The following is a 25033-nucleotide window of genomic DNA, read 5'->3' as shown; positions in this document are numbered from 1 at the left end:
GGGGGGACCTCATTGAAACTAGAAGGATGAGGAAGGACCTCATTGAAACTTACCAAATAGTGAAAGCCTGGTTAGAGTGAATGTGGAGAGGATGATTCCACCAGTGGGAGAGTCTGGGACTGGAGGCCACAGCCTCAGAAGAAAAGGAAGTACCTTTAGAAAGGAGATGAGGAGGAATTTCTTTAGTCAGATGGTGGTGAAACTGTGGAATTCATTGCGCCAGCAGCCATGATTGAATGGGCCAAATGGCCTAATTCTACTCCTAGAATTTATGAACTTATGAACTTATTATGAAAGCAAATCGATTTCATTTGGTTCTCTTCCTGTCCACAGACACAACTTGAAGGTAACATATTTGACAGACATTGATGGATGGAGTGTAATTAATAAAATACTTTCAAGTTGACCTTGCACACACTGCTGCAAGTAAGAATTTCATTGTTCCGTTTCGGTACCTATGGAAATAAAACTCTCTTGACTCTTGGCTCTTTCTTGAACTGAATTAGCTTTACACTGTCGACTTCATGATTAATTATACCATGTAACGTCAGGACTGAACATGGTATTGGATTATGCTCCTTAATTTTGTGTTAGATACCTACAGGTATAGTGCACATGCCACCAGAGGTCATGCCAAGAGTGAAATAAAAACACGTGCATTCTTCATGTGCCAGGCATACATTGTAACAACGTCTCAACCAAAACCAACATAGACATGAATCTCTTCATAATCTATGTGCATCATGAATATATGTATCGCCCATATCCATACGTTTTATTTGATTCCTTCGCTTTTCTGTACAGTCATCAAATAGTCCACACAGACCTCGCCTCGTGTGTAGATTATGCTAATGGCTCGGGGATTTCCAGCAGGAATTACAAACCTGTACGTTTTTTATATTCTTCACGAAAGACAAGGCTCAGAATTGGTAATTTTGTCGGGTCAGAATCCGATGAAATTGTTTCATATTACAAATCATTTTTATGTCAGAAGTTTCAGTTGGAATTTATATCCCGATTTAAATATTGTGTAGAACAAGTATTTAACATTTTACCTTAACTTTTGACCCCATCTGAACAACTCTATATTATACTGACCTTTCAGCAAAGCATCTATGAATAATTTCCTTTCTGCAGCAGTGCTATAGATCTAGTTTATCATCAGAGCGTTTGGCTAACCTGTGATCTTCCTGTATTCAAAGGGTGCATACTCTGGGATTTGTTATGTTAGATTATAGATTCACTGTGTTTTGGGCTGATAGTAATACAAAAATGGGAATCTGCAGAGCTCAGTGCATAAGACAAAGCAAGGGAATAATGCAATGGCAGACTATTCATTTCATCTGGGACAAATGTCAAGGTCACAATTTTATTTAAGAGACTGAATTGTACAGAGCTTGAAATTTTAACTGATAGCTGCAAGAGTTCGGGTGACATGAGTTTTAAGTGAGGAATCCAGACAGTTTGATTGAATTTTTTGAACCGAGAGTCTGAGCTATAGGGAAAGGTTGAGCGGGCTGGTTGGGACACTATTCCTTGGAGCGTAGGAGGAAGAGGGATGTTCGTTTAGAGGTATACAAAATAATGAGAGGAATAGATCGGGTAAAGAGTCTTTTGCACAGAGTAGGAGAACCGAGAGCCAGAAGACATACAGTAGGTTTAAGGTGAGGGGGGAAAAATATAATGAGGGGGTAGTTGAGGCAGGTACTATCGCAACATTGAAGAAACATTTAGACAGGTAGACGGATAGGACGTTTGGAGGGATAGGGTCTAAATGCAGGCAAAGTGGGACTAGTGTAGCTGGGACATGTTGGCCAGTGTGGGCAAGTTGGGTCGAAGGGCTTGTTTCCACACTGTACCACTCTATTACTCTATGATAGGACAGGTTTAGAGGGTTCAAATGCAGGCAGGTGTAGATGGGGCAAGTTGGGCAGTTTGGGCCGAAGGACCTGTTTCCACTCTGTGTGATTCCATGGCTATGATTGAAAGTTACAGCATGGAAACAGGCCCTTCGGCCCACTGAGTCCACACCATAAATTTCAAGAAAGCAATAAATTGGGTATTTTTAAGGTGGAGATTGTCAGATTCTTGATCAGTACTGGTATCAGTGGTTATGGGGCAGAGGCAGGAGAATGGGGCTGAGAGCGAGAGATAGATTAGCCAAGATTTAATGGTGGAGTAGACTTGATGGGCCACATGGCCTGCTTCTGCTCCTAGATCATATGAATATCCATGGACAATAATGGTGGTGATATCAATAGGGAGGTTATAAAGGCATCAAGGGGCCTCTGCCGAACCTACTGCGGTGATCTTTGTTAAGGTCAACTCATCATTAGCAGATCCCCCAGTTTGTTCCCAGTTTCGGGCATCTCTACATATGGATGTGGATGTCACGTGTGGATCACCCACTGCCTCAGGCAGAAAGAAATGCCACTGAGCCTGTCCTCTCGAACCCCTTTGTTAGCGCTACTGTGTCATCTTTTAAAAAGCAAACAAACAAGCAAGCCGCTAAATTATTTAACCCGAGACCCAGTTTGTTTACACTCCGAGCAATAGTAGAATAGGAGAAAGAAGGAGAAGCTTTTGCAAACTAGTGCAACAATGAAACACCTACAATACTTTCACTAAAGCCCTGCCAGTAATGAAGCTTTTTATAGCCACCAATGAGGTGAAAGCCGTAATAAATAATGGGTGCAAGTCGATTAATAATCATCTTTGTATCAATGGTTAGGTCTGACAACATCCCATGATCAGTTAGACCAGGAGATGTCTCCAACTGTTGAAATAAATCAATTCCCTTTACCTAGGCTGGCAGCATGGTGTTCAGTGAACAATCTGGTCCTGAACTCCTCCAAAACAAAGGAACTTATAATTGACTTTAGAAAAACCAGTGGAGATTACGACCCACTCTACATCAATGGGGTCTGTGTGGAAAGGGTACCAGCTTTCAGGTTCCTGGGTACGCACATCGCAGAGGATCTTACCTGGTCTACCAACACCATCACCACAGTAAAGAAGGCACAGCAGAGACTCCACTTCCTGAGGATCCTCAGGAAAACCAATCTGCAGGAGAAGCTCATGTTGTCCTTCTATCGCTGCTCCATCGAGAGTGTGCTGGCATACTGTATAACCACATGGTATGCCAGCTGCTCAGAAAAGGACAGGAAGGCCCTTCAGAGGGTCATCACGACGGCCCAGAAGATCATCGGCTGCTCACTGCCCTCCCTGGAGCACCTGTTCAGACTACGCTGCCTCAGTAGAGCAGGCAAAATAATAAAAGATCCATCCCACCCTGGCCACCGTCTGTTTGTTCATCTGCCCTCTGGTCGACGTTTCAGGTCGATCAAATCCCGAACAAACAGACTTAAGAACAGTTTTTACCCCAGGGCCATACGAGAACTGAACACTACCTTTGCACTAGGCAACACCGTTAAAAAATCTTGTACTTAATATAATTGTATTTAATTGTATTTATGTATTTATTTGTTTTTGCATTTATTGCATATATGTTTGTACGCACCGGCAGGATTGGCTATTTTTTAATTTCGTTGTACTCGTTGCAATGACAATAAATGAATATTATTATTATTATTATTATTATTATTATGTTACCTTTGCTCAATTATGCAATGATGTCCGATATATGATGCTTAATTCCAGCCCTTAAGAATCTGCAGGCCATTAAACTCCTCCAGCTGATAATAATGTGCAGGCAGTGAGTATATTTGCTGGCTTATTTGTAATTTCTGAGAGATGTGGCCAAGAAGGCTTTCTGCACCATGGTCTTCAACAGTCAGAGTGTTGACTCGAGAAGTTGGGAGGTCATGTTACAGTTGTACAGGACATTGGTGAGGTCACATCTGGAATATTGTGTTCAGTTTTGGCCAACCTGTTACAGGAAAGATGTTGTCAAGCTGGAAAGGGTGCAGAGAAGATTTACGAGTTTGTTGCCAGGACTTGAGGGCCTGAGCTATAGGGAGAGGTTGGGCAGGCTAGGACTTTATTCCTTGCAGCACAGGAGGGTGAGGGATGATCTGATAGAGGTGAACAAGATCATGAGAGGAATAGATTGGGTAAACGCACAGAATCTTTAGCCAAGAGAAAGGGAATTGAGAACAAGAGGACATAGGTTTAAGGTGGTGGGGAGGGAGGGGAGGGAGGAGGGGGGGGGGGGGGGTGGGTAAGGCAGGTACTACCATAATGTTCAAGGAACGTTTTCAAGGAACATTTGGACAGGTGCATGGATAGGATAGTTTCAGAGGGATATGGGCCAGATTCAGGTCAGGCAACCTTTTTGTAGAGGGAATGGACGTACAGAGAAGGACCCCAACCCAAAACATTGTCAACCCTGTCCATTCCCTCCACAGATGCTGCCTGACCTGCTGTGTTCCCCCAGCACACTATATTTTGCATCAAGATTTCATTCTTTTCTCTTCAATTAGAGGTGAAAAAACCATGAGGTATTGATAGGGTAAATGCACAGTCTTCTACCCAGAGTAGGAGAATCAAGAACCAGAGGGCATAGGTGAGAGGGGAAAGATTTAGTAGGAACCTGAGGGGCAACTGAAGGGTGGTGGGTGTATGGAATGAGCTGCTGGAGGAGATAGTGGAGGCAGAAACCATCACAATGTTTAAAAAACATTTGCACAGGTATATGGTTAGGATGGATTAGGAGGAATGAGGGTCAAATGCAAGCAGATGGGACTAGTGTAGATGGGGCATGTTGGTCAGCATAGGCAAGTTGGACCGAAGGGTCGGTTTCCATGATATATGATTCCATAACTTTACGGCATAGCTTTAAGGTGAGAGGGACAAAGTTAAAGGAGATGTGCAGGGCAGGTATTTTCCAGAGAGTGATGGAGAATACACTGCTGTGGTGGAGGCAACTATGACAGTGGCAACTATGACAGTGGCATTTAAATGATAGGCTCATGCAGGGAATGGAGGACTATGGATCACGGTGCAGGCTGATAAGAGTTGGTCTTGACATTATGTTTAGTACAGGCAATGTCGGCTGAAGAGCCGGCCTTGTGCTGTACTGTTCTCTGTTCTATGTTCACCACAACCTTGCCCCTCCATGCTTCATCTATGAGATGCTCAACCAAGAAGCAAAGAACTGCAGATGCTGGTTTATACCAAAGATAGAAACAAAATGCTGGAGTCACTCAGTGGGTCAGGCAGCATCTCTGGAGTAAAAGGATGAATGACGTTTGGGGCCAGGACCTTCAAAGAGGAGGAGAGCACAGGAATCACAGAGCGATGGTGGTGAGAGAAGGTGTCACAGAACTCCTGTTGGAGAGAGGAGGAGAATGAGGCATTTTTGGGCAGCACAGTGGCACAGCGGTAGAGCTGCGGTCTTACAGCGCCAGAGACCTAGGTGCGATGTTGACCACGAGTGCTGTCTGTATGGAGTTTGCACGTTCTCCCTGTGACTGCGTGGGTTTTCTCCATGTGCTCCAGTTGCCTCCCACACTCCAAAGACATAGAAAACAAAGATGTACAGGTTTGTAGGTTAATTGGCTTCAGTAAGTTGTAAACTTTTCCTTAGTGTGTAGGGTAGTGTATGTGTACTGGGTGATCGCTGGTTGTCGTGGACTCAGTGGGCCGAATAGCCTGTTTCTGCGCTGTATATCTAAAGTCTATAGTCAAGTGAACAGTCCTCTTATAAATTAGCTGTGCAGTCCCAATCTTCCAACCTACCTCATTGTGGGAATTGGACTTTTTAGTTGTAAGGATAATGTTATAATGACATACAGGTGATACCTGGTCAGAGCGGACTCGGTGGGCTGAAGGGCCTGTTTCCGCGCTGTATGTCTAAAGTCTTGGAGGAGATTTTGCAGTAAAATGGAGACGCAAGGAGCTGCAGATGCTGGAATACCAATAAAGTCAATTTTTGTGTCAGGAGAAGATGTGAGATCCTCACGGTAGAATACCCCTGGAGCAAGCTGAACCGGCCTATGCACGCACTCCTGCCTACAGCAATGCATCTGCAGGAAAAGACTGAACCATGTTCAGCAATCCCTTCTGAGTTTTGAAGCAAATGCATCAAAGGATTCAGTGCATGGCCAAGGAGGCTCATGCTCGCAATACTGGGCTCGGAGGTTTTACCAGCTTTCTCTGCAGCTGATGTTTTCTTGATTATTTGAAAAGCTGAGGACTGTGAAATTCTTCATTGTCTGCTTTTCAGTGAGAATACACCTGGAAACAGTCTTAATTATTTTCCTCTGAATATTTGCGAACAATATATGTATAAAATCGCAATAAAGTGAACCATTCATGTTTTACAATTTGCTCATTCTGAGGGAATCCATCCCTCAGATTTCAGGTTCTCATCATATAAAACATCAAACAGTGCAGCGCACGAACAGGCCCTTCGGCCTTCAATGACTCTGCTGAACATGATGCCAAGTCATACTGTAGAACCAAGGAACTACAGATGCTGGTTTACACAACAGGACACAAAGTGCTGGAATAATTCAGCGGGTCAGGTAGCATCTCTGGAGAACATGGACAGCTAATGTTTTGGGGCCTTAACTATACCTGTCTTTTGGTCGGTTCCGTTGAACAGTACTTGTTCCGGGCATGCACTGGTCCTATCCCCCAACTCTTTCTCTGCGACATCAATGACTGAATCAGGGCTGCCTCCTGCACCCGTGCAAAACTCATGGACTTTATTAACTTCACCACTAACTTCCACCCTGCTCTCAAATTCACTGGACTATCTCGGACACTTCTCTCCCCTTTCTTGATCTCTCTGCCTCCACTACAGAGGACAGACTATCGACTGACATCTACTATAAACCTACTGACTACCACTGTTACCTGGACTACACATCCACCCACCCTGACTCTTGCAAAGACACTATCCCCTACTCCCAATTCCTCCTTCTCTGCTGCATCTTCTCCCAAGATGAGGCTTTCCATTCTCGGACATCCGAGATGCCCTCTTTCTTTAGTAGAAGTGTTTTTCCCTGCTGTCATAGATGGATCCCTCACCCATGTCTCATATGTGTCCTGTAATTCTGCTCCCACTCCCCCTCCCCCCAGATGGAACAAGGATAAAGTTCCCCTTGTCCTCACCTTTCACCCCAGCCGAGCCTGCATCCAACACATCATCCTCCAACATTTCCGTCACCTCCAACGTGATCCCACCACCAATCACATCTTCCCATCCCCACCCCTTTCCGCCTTCTGTGAAGATGATTCCCTCCGCAAATCCTTGGTTCACTCATCCCTTCTCACCCAAATATGGATGTGGACCATGTTCCATGAGGCAGAAGTGATTAGTTGAACGGCATCATGTTTGGCACACACTGTGGGCCAAAGGGCCTGTTCCATGTTCTATAGTACTGAGACAAACGAGAAACCCTGGAAATTTGCAACATAAAATATTGTCTGACAGACAGACTCAGTGAAGGCAAGGTGAAAAGGACACTCACGTGTTTCTTTGCCTGGCGGCATGTGATTTATATCGTCGGGAGACAGCAAGGATTTCTCTTCATCGACGAAATCAAAGCTTATAATGAACATTATGACCATGCCTTCTTCATTCTTGACTGGAATGATATGGGTGTTGCACAGGAACGTTGATCCTAAACCAGAAAAGAAAGGTCAGTGGTCAATCCCCCCAGAAGAAATATTGAACAAAATCCATTTCTGAAAATGAGTAATGGTGCTAAATGTGTAGCATGGAACTGCAGATGCTGGTTTAAACTGAAGATAGATGTCAGGCGGCAGGGTGGCGCAGCGGTAGAGTTGCTGGCTTACAGCACTTGCAGCGCCAGACACCCGGGTTCGATCCCGACTACGGCTGCTGTCTGTACGAAGTTTGTACATTCTCCCCGTGCCCACGTGAGTTTTCCTCGAGATCTTCAGTTTCCTCCCACACTCCAGACATATGGAATTGTAGGCTAATTGTCCCCAGTGTGTGTAAGATAGTGTTAATGTGCTTTGGTCAGTGCGGGATCTTTGGTCGGTGCGGACTTAGTGGGCCAAAGGGCCTGTTTTGGCACTGTATCTCTAAACTAAAACTAAACTAAACTAGACATCAATGTCTGGAGTTACTCAACGGGTTAGGCAGCACCTCTCGAGAAAAGGAATCGGTACTAAAGTTATTTGTCTTATTGTTTGGCTTCATGTAATGACTGAACAGGTTTAGATTTTAAAATAATAATTATTCATGATAGCAACTTTACTTCAAACATCATGGATTTTATCTTGCACAAAACGTTATTCCCTTTATTTTGTATCTGCACACTGTGGACGGCTCAATTGTAATCATGTATAGTCTTTCCGCTAACTGGATAGCACGCAACAAAAGATGTTTTCACTGTACCTCGGTACACATGACAATGAACTAAGCTAAACGAAACGAAACTAAACAACAGCACAGCTGGCAGACCTGTTGCCTTACAGCGCCAGACACCCCGGTTCGATCCCGACCTTGGGTGTTGCCTGTGTGGAATTTGCACGTTCTCCCCGTGACCGCTTGGGTTTCCTCCCACATCCCAAAGACTTGTGGGTTTGTAGGTTAATTGACCCTCTGTTAGTTGCCCCTGGTGTGTAGGGAGTGCATGGGTAAGTGCAATAACATAGAACCATTATGACTGAGTGATCGAGGGTCGACGCAGGATCGGTGGGCAGAAGGGCCTGTTTCCATGCTGTACCTTTCAATTCAATTCACTTGAGGCAGAAACAATAGTGGCATTAGAGGGCATAGCTTTAAGGTGAGATGGGTAAAGATTAAAGGAGATGTGCGCAAACGTTTTTAACACAGAGGGTGTTGAGTACCTGGGACGTGCTGCCGGGGGTGGTGGTGATACGATGGTGGCATTAAAGAGATTTTGGTTTGCACGTGAATATGCAGGGAAGGGAGGGATAAGGATTAAGTTTCGGCTGATAAGCATCATGTTCGGCATGGACATTGTGGGCTGAAGGGCCTGTTCCTGCACTGCACTGTTTCATGTTCTATAATTCAATTCAATTCAATTATTCATAGGATCTCTTTCGCTTTTACAGAAAGTTCCCATTGAGATGGGTCCACCTTTTAAAAGTATGTTGAGAATCACAATGATGTGAAGTACCTCGAACAATCTTCCAGCTCATTGTCAATGTGACTTACGCTGTCAGAATGTAACTAAGTGTTTATCAGCTTTGATTCAGGGTCCATGACTTTGCGCAAATGTAAGTTCTCCTGCAGGGTGAAGAGTATTTTCTTGAACAGCATAATGCACACCAGCGTTTTGGGATTATAGAGGAAACAAATGTAGATCACATACCACTGATAAGACTTTCCAAAAGTTAGTCACCAGATAACAGAAGTGTGATTGATTGAAAGATATAGCATGGCAACAGTTCCTTCAGTCCACCGAGTCCAGGCCAACCAACGATCACCCGTTCACACTGGTTCTATGTTATCCCACTTTCGCATCCATTCCCTACAAACTAGGGAGAACTTACAGACGGACAATTAATCTACAGTCCCGCACGTCTTTGGGATGTGGGAGGAAACTGGAGCACCCAGAGGAAACCCATGCGGTCACATGGAGAACGTGCAAACTCCACACAGACAGCACCTGAGGTCAAGATCGAACCTGGATCTCTGGCTCTGTGAGGCAGCAGGTCTATGCACGCACCACTGTGGCATTGAGAAAGTTCTTGTTGGTAGATCTGATATTCCATGCACAGGTTAGTGTGGAGTTTGCACAATCTTCCTGTGACCACGTGGGGCTCCTCCGGTTTCCTCCCACATCCCAAAGTCGTGCGTGTTTGTAGGTTAATTGGCCCTCTGTAAATTGTTCCCTGGTGTGTAGGGATTGGATGGTGTGTAGGGATTGGATTCTGTGAATCACTAAGGTGATTGATGGTCGGCGTGGACTCGGTGGGCCAAGGGCACGTTTCCATGTACCTCTACAGTAAACTAAAATGCTTGTTCACAATTTTGTTATCTCAATTTTTAAAGATTCGCATGTAAGTATAATTACAAGATTAAGAGAGGACTGTATGGAATTTGAAAGCTAGTGACAGGAACTTTCAGGTTTTAGAATTTAAATTGTGTTTAAGGCTGTCCTCTGGAAATATCAGTAGCCAGCACATTTAAATTTAGGAGATGATTATGATATCTAACCTCTAATTAGGGATAAGACAGACAATAATATTTTGCATTGAAACTATAATGGAGCACCTTATGTTAAATACAAATGGATTACAGTTTATCTGACACCCTTTTGTCACCTTTTCATCTCTAGCCTTTGTCCACCTGCCAGGCAGCACAGTGGCACAGTGGTGGTGTTGCTGCCTTACGCAGCCAGAGATCTGGGTTCGATCCTGACTAAGGGTACTGTCCGTATGGATTTTGTACGTTCTCCTTGTGACCTTGTGGTTTTTCTCCGGATGCTCCAAAGACATGTGGGTTTGTAGGTTAATTGGCTTCTGTAAATTGTCCCGAGTGTGTAGGATAGAAGCAATATATAGGTGATTGTTGGTCGGCATGGACTGGGTGGGCCAGAGCCTATTTCCATATTTGATCTTTCAAAATTTACCAATCAAAGCCCCTCCTGAAGAAAGGTCCAGACCCAAAGCGTCACCTATCCATGTTCTCCAGAGATGCTGCCTGACCCCCTGAGTTACTTCAGCGTCTTGTGCCTTTTGTGTTTTAACCAGTTCTTTGTTTCATCCCCCCCTCAGCTTTATCTACCTATGACTTGCCAGATCTTGTTCTGCCCCCACCCAGCTTTCTCCCCCCTACTACAATCAACCCAAAGTTGGGTTCTGACCCAAAATGTCACCAGTCCACTCCCTCCACAGATGCTGCCTGACCCACTGAGTTCCTCCAGCATTTTGTGTGTTTTGCTCACTTGCTTACCATTAGGGTGCTTTGAATTTATTTCATTCACGTGCTGCAAGTTTGTCCCAAAAACAACACGTAAATCTCTGTGTTAATGTGACTTGGCTCATTTTAGGTCTAGGTTCAAGCTTATTATTGTCACATGTACCGAGGTTCAATAAAAAGCTTTGTTCTGCATGCTATTCAACCTAATCAGATAATACTCTACTTAAATACAATAACCTCACACTTATCCACATTAAACTGCATCTGCCATGCATCCGCCCACTCACACAACCTGTCCAAGACACCCTGCAACCTCATAGCATCTTCCTCACAGTTCACACTACCACCCAGCTTTGTATCATCTGCAAATTTGCTAATGGTACTTTTAATCCCTTCATCCAAGTCATTAATGTATATTGCAAGCACCGAGCCTTGCGGTACCCCACTAGTCACTGCCTGCCATTCCGAAAGGGACCCATTTATCCCCACTCTTTGCTTTCTGTCTGTCAACCAATTTTCTATCCATGTCAGTACCCTGCCTCCAATACCATGTGCTCTGATTTTGCCCACTAATCTCCAATGTGGGACCCTGCCGAAGGCTTTCTGAAAGTCGAGGTACACCACATCCACCGGCTCTCCCCTGTCAATTTTCCTAGTTACAGCCTCAAAAAATTCCAGAAGATTAGTCAAGCATGATTTCCCCTTTGTAAATCCATGCTGACTCGGAACGATCCTGTTACTGCTATCCAAATGCTCCGCAATTTCGTCTTTTATAATTGACTCCAGCATCTTCCCCACCACTGATGTCAGACTAACTGGTCTATAATTTCCCATTTTCTCTCTCCCTCCTTTCTTAAAAAGTGGGATAACATTAGCTACCCTCCAATCCACAGGAACTGATCCTGAATCTATAGAACATTGGAAAATGATTACCAATGTCTCCATAATTTATAGAGCCACCTCCTTGTACCCTGGGATGCAGACCATCAGGCCCTGGGGATTTATCAGCCTTCAGTCCCATCAGTCTACCCAACACCATTTCCTGCCTAATGTGGATTTCCTTCAGTTTCTCCGTCACCCTAGGATCTCTGGCCACTAGAACATCTGGGAGATTGTTTGTATCCTCCTTAGTGAAGACAGATCCAAAGTACCAGTTCAACTCGTCTGCCATTTCCTTGTTCCCCATAATAAATTCCCCTGCTTCTGTCATCAAGGGACCCACATTTGCCTTGACTATTTTTTTCCTCTTCACATACCTAAAAAAGCTTTTACTATCCTCCTTTATATTATTGGCCAGCTTACCCTTGTACCTCATCTTTTCTCCCCGTATTGCCTTTTCCCATAAATGCTGCCTGATCTGCTGAGATTTTGCAGGATTTTTGGTTTGTATACTTAAGTTTGGGTACTGTTCTATTCACCTGTACCCCAATGTGGACATTGGACTTTGCCTGTGGAACTGGTGCCCTGCAATGCTGAGAACGATATCCTGCATTCTGCAACTTCTTCAATAGCAAGGGGCACGGAAAATTCAGATGAAGAGTCACGGTCGCCTTTTCATGGGCAAGCAGAAATGAATAATAAATGGTGTCCTTTCTAGTAAAACCCACAACCCCTTAAATTAATCGAAAAGACATAATCTGTGCAGTTGTGACAGAGTACAGTTAATCAAGGCTGTTCAAATAAAGATTTGGGTCAGAATTATGAGCAATTGTGTTGATTTAAGTAAAAGGCTATTGGCTATCTATTTAACAGATTATATTTCCCTATTTCTTGCAGAAGCAATGAAGTGACACTTAATTTGACATTTATAACATTTCACTTTGGCAACAGAACAAGAAGGATTAACAGCAATTACAGATTGTACTAAATATGTAAGTCAGATTCCACAAAACAGCAATGAAAATTGGCTTTCACCATTCTCCCGTATTACAGAGAAAGATTGGCTGCAATTTCTCAAGTATAAAAGCCGGAAAGAGTGCTGAGATTTAGGAGGATGTTGCCAGGACTCGAGGGCCTGAGCTATAGGGAGAGGTTGAGCAGGCTAGGACTTTATTCTTTGGAGTGCAGGAGTGCAAGTGGTGATCTTGTAGAGGTGTATAAAATCATGAAGGGAATACATTGGATAAATGCACAAGCTTTTACCCAGAGTGGGAGAATCAAAAACCAGAGGACGTAGGTTTAAGGTGAAAGGGGAAATATTTAATAGGAACTTGATGGGCAACTTTTCACTCAGATGGTGGTGGGTGTATGGAACAAGCTGCCAGAGGAGGTAGTTGAGGCAGGTATTATAGTAACATTTAAAAGACATTTAATCGGGTGCATGGATAGGTTTGGTTTAGAGGGGTATGGGCCATCGCTTGCAGGTGTGACTAGTGTAGATGGGGCACGCTGGTCAGCATGGGCAAGTTGGGCCAAACGGCATGTTTCCATGCTGTCAGACACTATAAAAATACCAGAAATTGTACAATTATTCTGGTATCCTTCACAGAGTGACTCATTTCCACTGTACTCTGAAAGTGCGAATGGAATAAATGCTGGAAATACTGATCAAATTAGGAGGCATTGAGGAGGCAGAAAGAAAGTTTGGGATTCAGATTAATGCCCCTCCTTCAGAACATTTAAATGTAAAGCAAAAATATACCATTAATGGCAACATCTTAAACAGCATTGGTGTACAGAGGAAAACGTGTTGGTTTGTAGGATAATTGCCCCTCTGTAAATTGCCCTTAGTGTGTAGGAAGTAGTTAATAAGGTGTGATAACACAGAACTAGTGTGAACGGTTGATCAATGATCAGTGTGGACTCGGTGGACCAAAGGACCTGTTTCCATGCTGTATCTCTTCACCAATCAAATGTTCGTAGTGAACATCTTGTGCGTTAGGTACAGTTAAATAAATGTTCCTGTTATAACGGGAAAAGTTACAAACAGATGGGGTGGCATGGTGGCACTGGGGTAGATTTGCTGCTTTACAGCACCAGAGACCAAGGTTCGATCCTGATTATGGGTGCTGTCTGTATGGAGTTTGTACGTTCTCACTGTGACCGCATGGGTGTTCTCTGGGTGATCTGGTTTCGTCCCACGCTCCAAAGAGGTACAGGTTTGTAGGTTAACTGGCTTTGGTAAAATTGTAAATTGTCCCTAGTGAGTAGGATAGTGTTAATGTACGGGGATTGCTGGTCGGACTCGGTGGGCCAAAGGCCTGGACCTGAAATGTCACCTATTCATGTTCTCCAGAGATGCTGCCTGCCCGCTGAGTCAGTCCAGCACTTTGCGTTTTACTCAAGATTCCAGCACCTGCAGTTATATTGATTGGCAGCTATCTGGCAGCTGTGCATGCAACCAGAAATTATACAATTATACAAATAGAAGGGATTAATTTCCCTTTTAGTATTATTATTTCACCTCAGGCATTCACATGACAGGAGAAATACAGCTAGATAATTTAATTCACAAAATTGATACCTAAATGAGTAGTTCAACTTCCTAGATCAAATTATGTTTTTTATTTGCTGTCATTCCTGCATATGGACTTCAATCTCTTTTATTGTGAAAGATACAAAATGCTGGAGTGACTCAACGGGTCAGGCAGCATCTCTGGAGAAAAAGAATAGTGACGTTTCGGGTCGGGACCCTTCTTCAGACTGAAAGTAGAGGTTGAGGGTGGAGGGGGGGGGGGGGGACACGGGGGGGGGACGGGACGGGGGGGGAGGGGAAATAAACGGGAGGTGAGAAAAGGCCAGAACAAATCAGGGCCAGCAACAGATTGACCTTAGGAAGGGTGGAACTCACTGTGGCCCATTGTTGGCTGAGGAAGGTGTGAAAACTAGATGGATACAAGGATGCGAACAGTGGAACTGGTAGGTTGACTAGGGTGGAGGAGGAGGGGAGAGAGAGGAGAGGAGGGAATGTGGTAGTAACTTGGAATGAGTGAAATCATCGTTTCACATCCATGATCCCACCCGAAACGTCACCTAATCTTTTTCTCCAGAGATGCTGCCTGACCCGCTGAGTTACTCCAGCATTTTGTGTCTATCTTTGGTATTCTTCTATTGTGATCATTCTTCATCATTCACGGAATGACAACAAATAATACAGGCACTGGAATCCAGAATGTAGGCTCCGTGTTAACATTGTTTCACAGAAGAACGATTCCATGAGGCACAATGGGAGAATTCCTTTGATCATCTCTCCCCCACCATTCCAATTACAAAAGGACGGAGACAAGAAAATCTTTATCTGACACTAATTTCCCCGGTCTCCTTGATCTTACACATTTCAAGAGAACCATGAGTATCGTGCAAAAACAAAACAAAGCCCATAGTCTGGAAGAAGAAACAAAAAATTCCAGGTGTTGGTTAATACGCAATAGGATACAAAGTGCTGGAGTAACTCGGCAGGTCGGGCAGTCAAAACGTTACCGATCCATGTTCTCCAGAGATGCTGCCTGACCCGCTGAGTTACTCCAGCAGTTTGTGTCATTTTGGTGGTCTGAAGGGCCTATTTCCGTGGAGCATCTCTAAAGTCCAAAGTTTTTGGAGTTTGGGAGGAAACCGGGGCATCCGGAGAAAACCCATGTGGTCACACGGAGATTGCACTTACAGACAGTAGTCAGGATCAAACAAGTTCTCTGGCTCCGTAAGGCAACAAGTCTACCGCTGCACCACTGTGCTTCCCCAAAGTGCAGGTTTGTAGATTAATTAACTTCTGTAATATTGTCCCTTGAATAGAACTGGTGTGTGGGTGATTGTTGGTTGGTGAGACTCAATGGGCTGAAGGGCCTGTTTCCATGCTGTATCTGTAAAACTAAGCGTTTTTGTGACAATAAAGGACACAAAGTGCTGGAGTAACTCAGCAGGTCAGGCAGCATCTCTGGAGAACATGGACAGGTGATGTTTTGGGTCGGGACCCTTCTTCGGTCTGATCAAACTAACCTTTCTTCAGACTGACCTAACTTCACATTAATCTACGCTTTGAAATATAATGTTAATAATTAACAGAAGTTAGTTCTTTCTCTGTGCCTTCCTGTTTTATTTCTCTCCCTGCATTCCATCAGCTTCATCTTGACAGCATTTCTGTTGAAGGGCCATGACCAGAAGCATTGTCTATCCATTCCCTCCACAGATGCTGCCTGACTAGCTAAGTTATTCCAGCACTTTGCTCAAGATACCAGCATCTGCAGTTCTTTGTGTCTCCATTACATCTGCAGTTCTTTGTGTCTCCATCAGCCATGATCATATTGAATGGCGGTGCAGGCTCGAAGGGCCGAATGGCCTACTCCTGCACCTATTTTCTATGTTTCTATGTTTCTATTAGCCGTTAATTAAATCAAGGAAAGCCAAAACATTTATTGAAAGTGTGTAGGCTGATTATATGTTAACAAAACAATCAATTTCTGTGATTTTGAATGCTCTAGTCAATGTGATTAATATATTTCATCAATGATCATAAGAACAGAAAAAAAAATCACAAAATCATTTTGTTCATTCAAATACTATGCATAAATATAACAAACTAGTGTAAAATATAATGAGTAAAGAGTGCTTGATTAGTGCAATATTGAATTAGAGTATTGTGTTCAGTTTTAGTCACCATGTTATATGAAAGATGTTATTAAGCTAAAAAGGGTGCAGAGATTTATGAGGATGTTGTGAGCAGGCTAGGACTTTATTCCTTGGAGTGCAAGAGGATGAGGGGTGATCTTATAGAGGTGTACCAGATCATGAGAGGTATAAATCAAGCAAATGCACAGTCTTGTGCACATAGTAGGGGAATCAAGAACCAGAGAACAAAGGTTTAAGGTGAGGGGGGAAAGATTTAATAGGAACCTGAGGGATAACTTTTTTGCACAAAGGGTGGTAAGTGTATGAAATGAGTGGCCGGAGGAGGTAATTGAGGTATTATTTCAACGTTTAAGAAACATCTAGACAGGTTTAGAGGGATATGGGCAAAGGCAGGCAGGTGGGACTAGTGTAAAAGAGGCAAGTTGGGCAAAGGGCCAATTTCCATGCTGTATGACTGACTCGATGACGGTCCATGATGAGCTAATATTAGTCTACAGGTGTACTGTAGAGAGCAATGACTGGTTGCATCATAGCCTGGTTTGGCAACTCAAACTCCCAGGAACAAAGGAGATCTACAGAGAGTGGTGGACATTGCACGGTCCATCATGGGTACTGACCTCCCCACCATCGAAGGGGTCAGGCAACGTCACTGAAACATAGAACATAGAAACATAGAAAAATAGGTGCAGGAGTAGGTCATTCGGCCCTTCAAGTCAGCCCCACCATTCAATATGATCATGGCTGATCATCTAAAATCAGTACCCCCTTTCTGCTTTTTTCCCATATTCCTTGATTCATTTAGCCCTCAGAGCTAAATCTAACTCTCTCTTGAAAACGCCCAGTGAATTGGCCTGCACTGCCGTCTGTGGCAGAGAATTCCACAGATTCACATCTCTCTGGGTGAAGAAGTTTTTCCTCATTTCAGTCCTAAATGGCCTACCCCTTATTCTTAAATTGTGACCTCTTGTTCTGGACTCCCCCAACATTGGGAACATATTTCCTGCATCTAGCTTGTCCAATCCTTTAAGAATTTTACATGTTTCCATAAGATCCCCTCTCATCCTTCTAAATTCCAGTGAATACAAGCCCAGTCGACCCATTCTTTCATCATATGTCGGTCCCGCCATCCCGGGAATTAATCTGGTGATCCTACGCTGCGCTCCCTCAATAGCAATAATGTCCTTCCTCAAATTAGGAGAACAAAATTGCACACAAATTCACTTTTTGAAAGTCCTGATACACCACATCCACTGGCTCTCCCTTATCCATTCTACTTATTACATCCTCCAAAAATTCCAGAAGATTAGTCAAGCATGATTTCCCCTTCATAAATCCATGCTGACTTTGACCGATCCTGACACTGCTTTCCAAATGTATGTCTGTATCATCTTTAATAATGGAAGAAGGGTCCCATCCTGAATCATCACCTGAACATATTCTCCAGAGATGCTGTCTGACCTGCTGAGTTACTCCAGCACTCTGTGTCTTTTCCCACTGGCTCAAAAAGGCAGCCAATATCATCAAAGACCACACCATCCTGGCCATGCTCTCATCTCGATGCTACCATAGGGAAGTACAGGAGACTGAAAACCATGACCTCCAGATTCAAGAACAGTTTTCTTCCCAGCAACCATCAGGTCTTGAACACTGCACAACACTAACCTCAACTACTGTGATTTTCTAAGGACTGTGTCTTAGGTTGCATAGCAGACTTCAGTTTTGCACTAATATGGTTCCCCAATATGACAGTTATTAATTTTTTAATATTATTATTATTATTATTATTATTATTATTATTATTATTATTATTATTATTATTATTATTATTATTATTATTATTATTATTATTATTATTATTATTATTATTATTATTATTATTATTATTATTATTATTATTATTATTATTATTCATCTATATCTGTGTTAGTGCATTAATGGGTCTGTAAGCTGGAGCAAGTAAGAATTTCATAGTCCTGTTGCCGGTACATATGACAATTAAATTGGTGGCATAGTGGCGCAGCGATAGAATTGCTGACTTACAGCGCCAGAGGTACAGACCAGGGTTCAATCCTGACCTCAGGTGGTGTCTGTGCGGAGTTTGTACGTTCTCCTTGTTACCGCGTGGGCTTTCTCCGGGTGCTTCACTTTCCTCTCACACTCCAAAGATGTACAGGTTGGTAAATTAATTGGCTTCTGTAAATTTGGCCCTGTACGATAGTGCTAGAGTACGGAATGATCGCTGGTCGGCAGGGACTCGATGGGCTGGCGGGCCTGTTTCCACGCTGTGTCTGTTATCTCTAAAGTCTAAACATCCGTGCCCCACTTGAAAGTTCACTACAATATAATTATGTAACAATAACCTGAGCCACAGTAGCAGAAGAATCTTCTATTACATTTTACGTTGTTAATGTCCAATGAGCTATTCACGTGTTGTATTTCTTAATCCTTCTTCACAAAAGAGATTCCTTGTAACCATTAAAATTTATATCAGTCAGAGGATTGGTTTAACAGTTCTATCACTAAGATCCACAGCCTGTGTCTGTGACAACCCCAGCTTGTATTTCCTTTGGCAGCACCTTCGGTAATTAATAATTGACAATGGTTTCTCAAATTTATTTACAAAGTGACCATTAGATGACACAGACCTGCAAGACACTGATTGAATAATGCAACAACTCTGACCAAATGGAAGATCGAGATGACTTTAAAGTTGTTTTATTATTTCCTCACAATTATTTGCCTCTGGTTTACTCTTCAATAACCAGAACAAACGAACATAGGAACATGGGGTGGCACAGTGGCGCGGAGGTAGAGATGTTGCCCTACAGCGCCAGGGTCCCGGGTTCGATCCTGACTATGGGTGCTGTTTGTATTGAGGTGACCCCCTGTGTCACCTGGGGTTTCTCCGGGTGTTCCGATTTCCTCACACACTCACACACTCCAAAGACTTACAGACTTGTAGGTTAATTGGCTTGGTATAATTGTAAATTGTACTTGGTGTCTGTGGGATAACGTTAATATGCAGGGATCGCTGATCGGCGCGGTCTCGGAGGTTAAATGTGTAGGAAGGAACTGCAGATGCTGGTTTACACTGAAGGTAGGCACAAAATGCTGGAGTAACTCAGCGGGTCAGGCAGCATCTCTGGAGAAAAGGAGAAACAGGTGACATTCAGGGTCAAAACCATTCTTCAGGTTATTTGGCTTAGATAAAAATGGTAAATTGTCCCTGTTGGGTAGGATAGTGCTAGTGTATGGGGTGATCGCTGGTGGGTAGGGCTTGGTGGGCTGAAGGGCATGTTTCATTGCTGCATCTTTAAGATCTAAAGTCTAAACGTCTAAAAGGTGGATCAAAAAGCAAAGTGGTGGAGTAACTCAATGGGTTAGGTAGCATCCATGGAGGGGGGTGTTTGGCAGATGGGTGGAGTAAGTGACAAAGGCTGGGGGTGAGAAGGAGCCAAAAGGGTGTCAGATAAGGAGAGAAGAGGAGGAGTGGAATGTAAAGCTGGAGGGAGGGTTATGGGTGGAAGAAGACGGGGAAGAGAAAAGAGGTGGGTTTGAAAAGGTAATGAAATGAAATGGAAAAGGGAATTAAAAGATGATGATCATTTGGCTCTTTATGCCTGTACCACAGTTTAAGATTAGAGATGACCTTGCATTTAGTGTCCTAAACTTAAACTAATCCCATATCCCTTGATTCCTTTAATATTCTGGCCTCCTCCATTCCTCACCCCCCTCCCCCCTTCCCCTTTAAGTTCTACCTCATCATTCCATCTATCATTTCTCACACACTCCAAAGACGTAAAGGTCTGTAGATTAATTGGCTTCGGTAAAAATTGCACATTTTCTCGTGTATAGACAATAGACAATAGACAATAGGTGCAGGAGTAGGCCATTTGGCCCTTCGAGCCAGCACCGCCATTCAATGTGATCATGGCTGATCATTCTCAATCAGTACCCCATTCCTGCCTTCTCCCCATACCCCATGACTCCGCTATCCTTAAGAGCTCTATCTAGCTCTCTCTTGAATGTATTCAGAGAATTGGCCTCCACTGCCTTCTGAGGCAGAGAATTCCACAGATTCACAACTCTCTGACTGAAAAAGTCTTTCCTCATCTCTGTTCTAAATGGCCTACCCCTTATTCTTAAACTGTGGCCCCTGGTTCTGGACTCCCCCAACATTGGGAACATGTTTCCTGCCTCTAATGTGTCCAACCCCTTAATAATCTTATACGTTTCAATAGGATAGTGCTAGTGTACGGGATGATCGCTGGTCACCGCGGACTCGGTGGGCCGAGGGGCCTGTATGCACGCGGTAACTCTAAAGTCTATTTCCCCCCTCAAAGAACGGAACAACATTCAATGAAGTGAAAGGGTTAAAATAATTTTCCACAATCAGAGTCATGAGCAGGGCCACAGATCTGTTAATGTTAATGTTGTTCCATTCGATCACAGTAATGTTTTGTACCCTATTACTACATCCAAAGTGTTTTTTAGAATACAAACTTATTAATATTATATGAATGTTGCTGAGATCCGGTGCTAATATTGGCTGGTGAGGGTGTCTGGCACTTTGATCAATTTTTCTGTTGCATTCGCTGTGTCAGATCCATGGAGATCACAAAGGGATTTCTTTTAACAGGAGATCATTAGTGGGCATGTCTACAAAAGTGACCATAACAATAGTTCAAGGACGGCACGGTGACGCAGCAGTAAAATTGCTACCTCGCCTGAGACCCGGGTTCGATCTTGACTACGGGCCCTGTCTGTACGGAGTTTGTATTTTCTCCCTATGACCACATGGGTTTCCTCCGGGTGCTCCGGTTTCCTACAACAACCTAAAGACCTAAAGGGTTTGTAGGTAAATTGGCCTTCTGTAAAATAAGCCCTGATGTGCAGGGAGTGGATGAGAAAGTGGGATAACATAGAGGTAGTGTGAATGGGTGATCGATGGTCGGTGTGGGCTCTATGGGCCGAAGGGCCTGTTTCCATGCTGTATCTTTCAAACTATTTTTCAATGTCAATTCAATGTAATATTCAATTTTATTTACACATCACCGGGATTAAATAATGCCTTGTTATTGTGCTTTTTTTTGGCTATGTGTAACTGAAAACAAATTTGAGTCAGTCATTGTGTTACCCAAACACAGTTTGACTGTATAATTTCAGGAACTCTGACAGTGATATACACTCCAATATTATTAATAGTTCAATGGTACTTTATTGTGACATGTACCTAGGTACAGTGAAATTCCTTGTATGTCTTAAGTTCAGTAGAAATCTGACTATATGTAGGCACAATCATACTCAAGCACAAGAATGTACAGGATGACACGGTGGCACAGTTGCTGCTTCACAGTGCCAGGTTTGATCCTAACTACGGGTTCTGTCTGTACGGAGTTTGTACGTTCTCCCTGCGACCACATGGGTTTTCTCTGGGTGCTCCGGTTTCCTCCCACACTCCAAATACATGCAGGTTTGTTGATTAATTGGCTTTGTAAATTATCCCGAGTGTGTGGGATAGTACTAGTGAACAGGGTGATCGCTGGTTGGTGCAGACAGTGGGCTGAATGGCCTTTTTCCCATGTTTAAACTAAACGGTGTAAGAATAGTAGATTAGTCCCAGGGAACTAAGGGGCCCCTGTCAGATTTGTATTATTAAAAGATTGTAAAGGTTATACCGGCAATTAATGAATTAGATAAATTATTCTGTGAGAATTTTTATTGCAGGTGCATCTTTTAATTAATTTTTCTAATGTAGCTTTGAAGCTTATGGAAACTGTCACGATTTACTCCATAAAATGCATGATTAGGATGTAAAAGTAAATCCACATTAAATGACTGCCTCGTTTGGTAAAGATGGAGGCAGTCTTTCTCCTCTTGTGCTTTCCTTGGTTCATTTTCCTTTCATCTCCTGGGGGGCTGAGTCACCATTTTGCTGCAGAGAGACAGTAAATGGCATCTCTCTAGCCACCAGACGGCTCTTGGAACTGCACCAGGACACCACCTATGATCCATCCTCATTCAAGATGCCTAATGTAAGAGCAATGGTGAGGGACTGTGACATCTGGAGCATTGTGTATAGTTGGTAAATTTGAGAAGTTGTGGGGCAGTCCTTCCTGTAGATGAGACACAGTGGCACAGCGGGTAGAGCCACTGCCTCACAGCACCAGAGGCCCGGGTTCGATCCTGACCTCGGGTGCTGTATATCTGCATGGAGTTTGCACGTTCTCCCTGTGACCACATGGGTTTCCGTCCGGTACTCCAGTTTCCTCCCACATCCCAAAGACGTGGGTTTGAAGATTAATTGGCCCTCTGTAAATTGCCCCCCGAGTGTGTAGGGAGAGGATGAGAATGTGGGATAACACTTGTTTTGTGCAAGCAAAGAAATAGATATTGAAGTTAATTCCTAAAATGATACATAGTGCACATCCTGTGACTCATCTCAGGAACAGCTTCTTCCTTTGTGTTATCAGGCTTCTGAACAACCCTTCCAATAGCTAAGGTACTGTCTGATTCACCTCTACCCCGTTGCGGTCATTGGATCCTGTCTGTGAAACTGATGCGCTACACGGCTGAGGACTATATGCTGCACTCTGTATCTTCCCCTTTGTTCTACCTATTGTACTTGAGTTTCACTTGATTGTATTTAAGTATAGTATTATGTATAGTATTATCTGACCTGATTGGATAGCATAAGCTTTTCACTGTACACATGACAATAATAAACCTAAACTTTTAGAATTTACTTTACACTTTAGAGATACAGCGGGGAAATCGGCCCTTTGGTCCACCAAGTCTGTGCCGACCAGCGATCACCCCGTACACTAACATTATCCTACACCCTGGGGATCATTTTTACAATTCTACCAAAGCCAATTAATCTACAAACCTGTACATCTTTGGAATGTGGGAGGAAACCGGAGCACCCGGGGAAAACCCACACGGTCACAGGAAGAATGTACAAACTTCATACAGACAGCGCCCGTGGTCAGGATCAAACCTGGGTCTCTGGCGCTGTAAGGCAGGAGCTCTACCACTGTACCATGTTGTCGTCCCTAAACCTAGACCTTCAGTGGGAAAACACTTCAGATGGGATTACAAGAATAGATTGTGGGTCTGAAGAATGGTCTTGACCCGAAACATCACCTATTCCTTTTCTCCAGAGATGCTGCCTGACCCGCTGAGTTACTCCAGCATTTTGTGTCTCTCCTCAGTGTAAACCACAGCTCCTTCCTCCACAAGTATATTTTTCAGAGCGTTTCACATTTAAGATGCCAGTGTAGCGGAGATTAATAATAATAATAATAATGCATTACATTTATATGGCGCTTTTCATACACTCAAAGACGCTTTACAGGGATTTAAAGAACATAGGGAAGTGAATAAATAGATAAATAAGTAAACGAACAGAGAAAGGAGACAGAAGATGAGGTGACCTTCAGTGGTTGAAGGCAGTGCTGAACAGGTGAGACTTCAGTGATGTTTTGAATGTGGTAAGTGAGGAGGAGTCTCTGACGGTTTGGGGTAGTGAGTTCCATAGGGTGGGAGCAGCGATGGAGAAAGCCCTGTCCCCCCAGGATCTGAGTTTGGTCCGGATGGGGGGGATAGGATTAGACGTCAGGTTTCAGTTGGAATCGTGGGCGAGCAGAGAGGTGCTCTGGCTGTTCTGTGAGGGCAGAAGGAAATGCAAGAATGCAAAGTGACATTCAAATGTTTCTCCTCTACTTGGCTTCACATTTCCTGGCACACTGCTTCTTCAACACCTGTTAATCCACTCCTGCCTTCACTTCATTGCTATCTGTCTGGAGTGCACTGGTGTGTCAAACAGGCATGGACCTGCTGAAGTAGATGGAGTGGTAAAGTAGGCACATGGTACACTGGCCTCCATCAGTCGGAGCACTGCGCATACATGTCAGGAAGTCACCATGCAGCTTTACACAACTTTGGTTAGACTGCGGTTTTAGTTCAGTTTCTTGTCATGTGTACCGAGGTACAGTGAAAAGCTTTTTTGTTGCGTGCTATCCAGTCAGCGGAAAGCCTTGTACATTCTCATCTAAAGCGATGATAACAGTATAACAGAGCTTTATTTGTCGTTCGGTACCGAAGTACCGAACGAAACTACATAGCAGTCACAGAAAAAAAAAAGAACACAAGACACATAACCCCAACACAAACGTCCATCACAGTGACTCCAAACACCCCCTCACTGTGATGGAGGCAACAAAACTTCCCCTCTCTTCCCCACGCCCACGGACAGACAGCTCGTCCCCGACCAACCCGCACAGTCCCCGCACCGGGCGCTGAAACGTCCCGCGGCCGAACCGGGCGATGAAAGGCCCGCGACCAAGCCTTGCGCAGCTAAGTCCCGTGGTCGAGCCGCACCGGGCACTGTTAAGTCCGCAGTCCAGCGATGAAAAGCCCCGCAGTCGAGCTGCACCGGGCGGTGTTCAGCTCCGCAGCCGAGCTGCACCGGGCACTGTTAAGTCCGCAGTCGAGCCGCACCAGCGATGAAAAGCCCCGCAGCCGAGCTGCACCGGGATGTTAAGCCCCGTAGCCGAGCTGCACCGGGCACTGTTGAGTCCAGCGGCCAAGCCGCAGCGGGATGTAAAGTCCAGCGGCCGAGCCGCACCGGGGTGTAAA

The 25033-nt window shown here is 44.0% G+C and overlaps 1 protein-coding gene across 5 annotated transcripts in view; it reads right to left on the bottom strand.

The window, feature by feature from the left end:
- Positions 1–25033, bottom strand: part of kcnh7b (potassium channel, voltage gated eag related subfamily H, member 7b) — a 289477-nt gene that overhangs the window by 105576 nt on the left and 158868 nt on the right. For all 5 annotated transcript variants that reach the window (XM_078403802.1, XM_078403803.1, XM_078403804.1 and 2 more), the window contains exon 3: positions 7440–7592. In XM_078403802.1, the coding sequence (XP_078259928.1) occupies positions 7440–7592 (153 nt within the window). The remainder of the gene's footprint in view (positions 1–7439; positions 7593–25033) is intronic.

Source organism: Rhinoraja longicauda, chromosome 8, assembly GCF_053455715.1.
Source record: "Rhinoraja longicauda isolate Sanriku21f chromosome 8, sRhiLon1.1, whole genome shotgun sequence".
In the NCBI taxonomy this organism is placed as follows: Eukaryota; Metazoa; Chordata; class Chondrichthyes; order Rajiformes; family Arhynchobatidae; genus Rhinoraja; species Rhinoraja longicauda.
The sequence above is the reverse complement of the archived record's forward strand: the minus strand, read 5'-3'. Positions and strand labels throughout refer to the sequence as shown.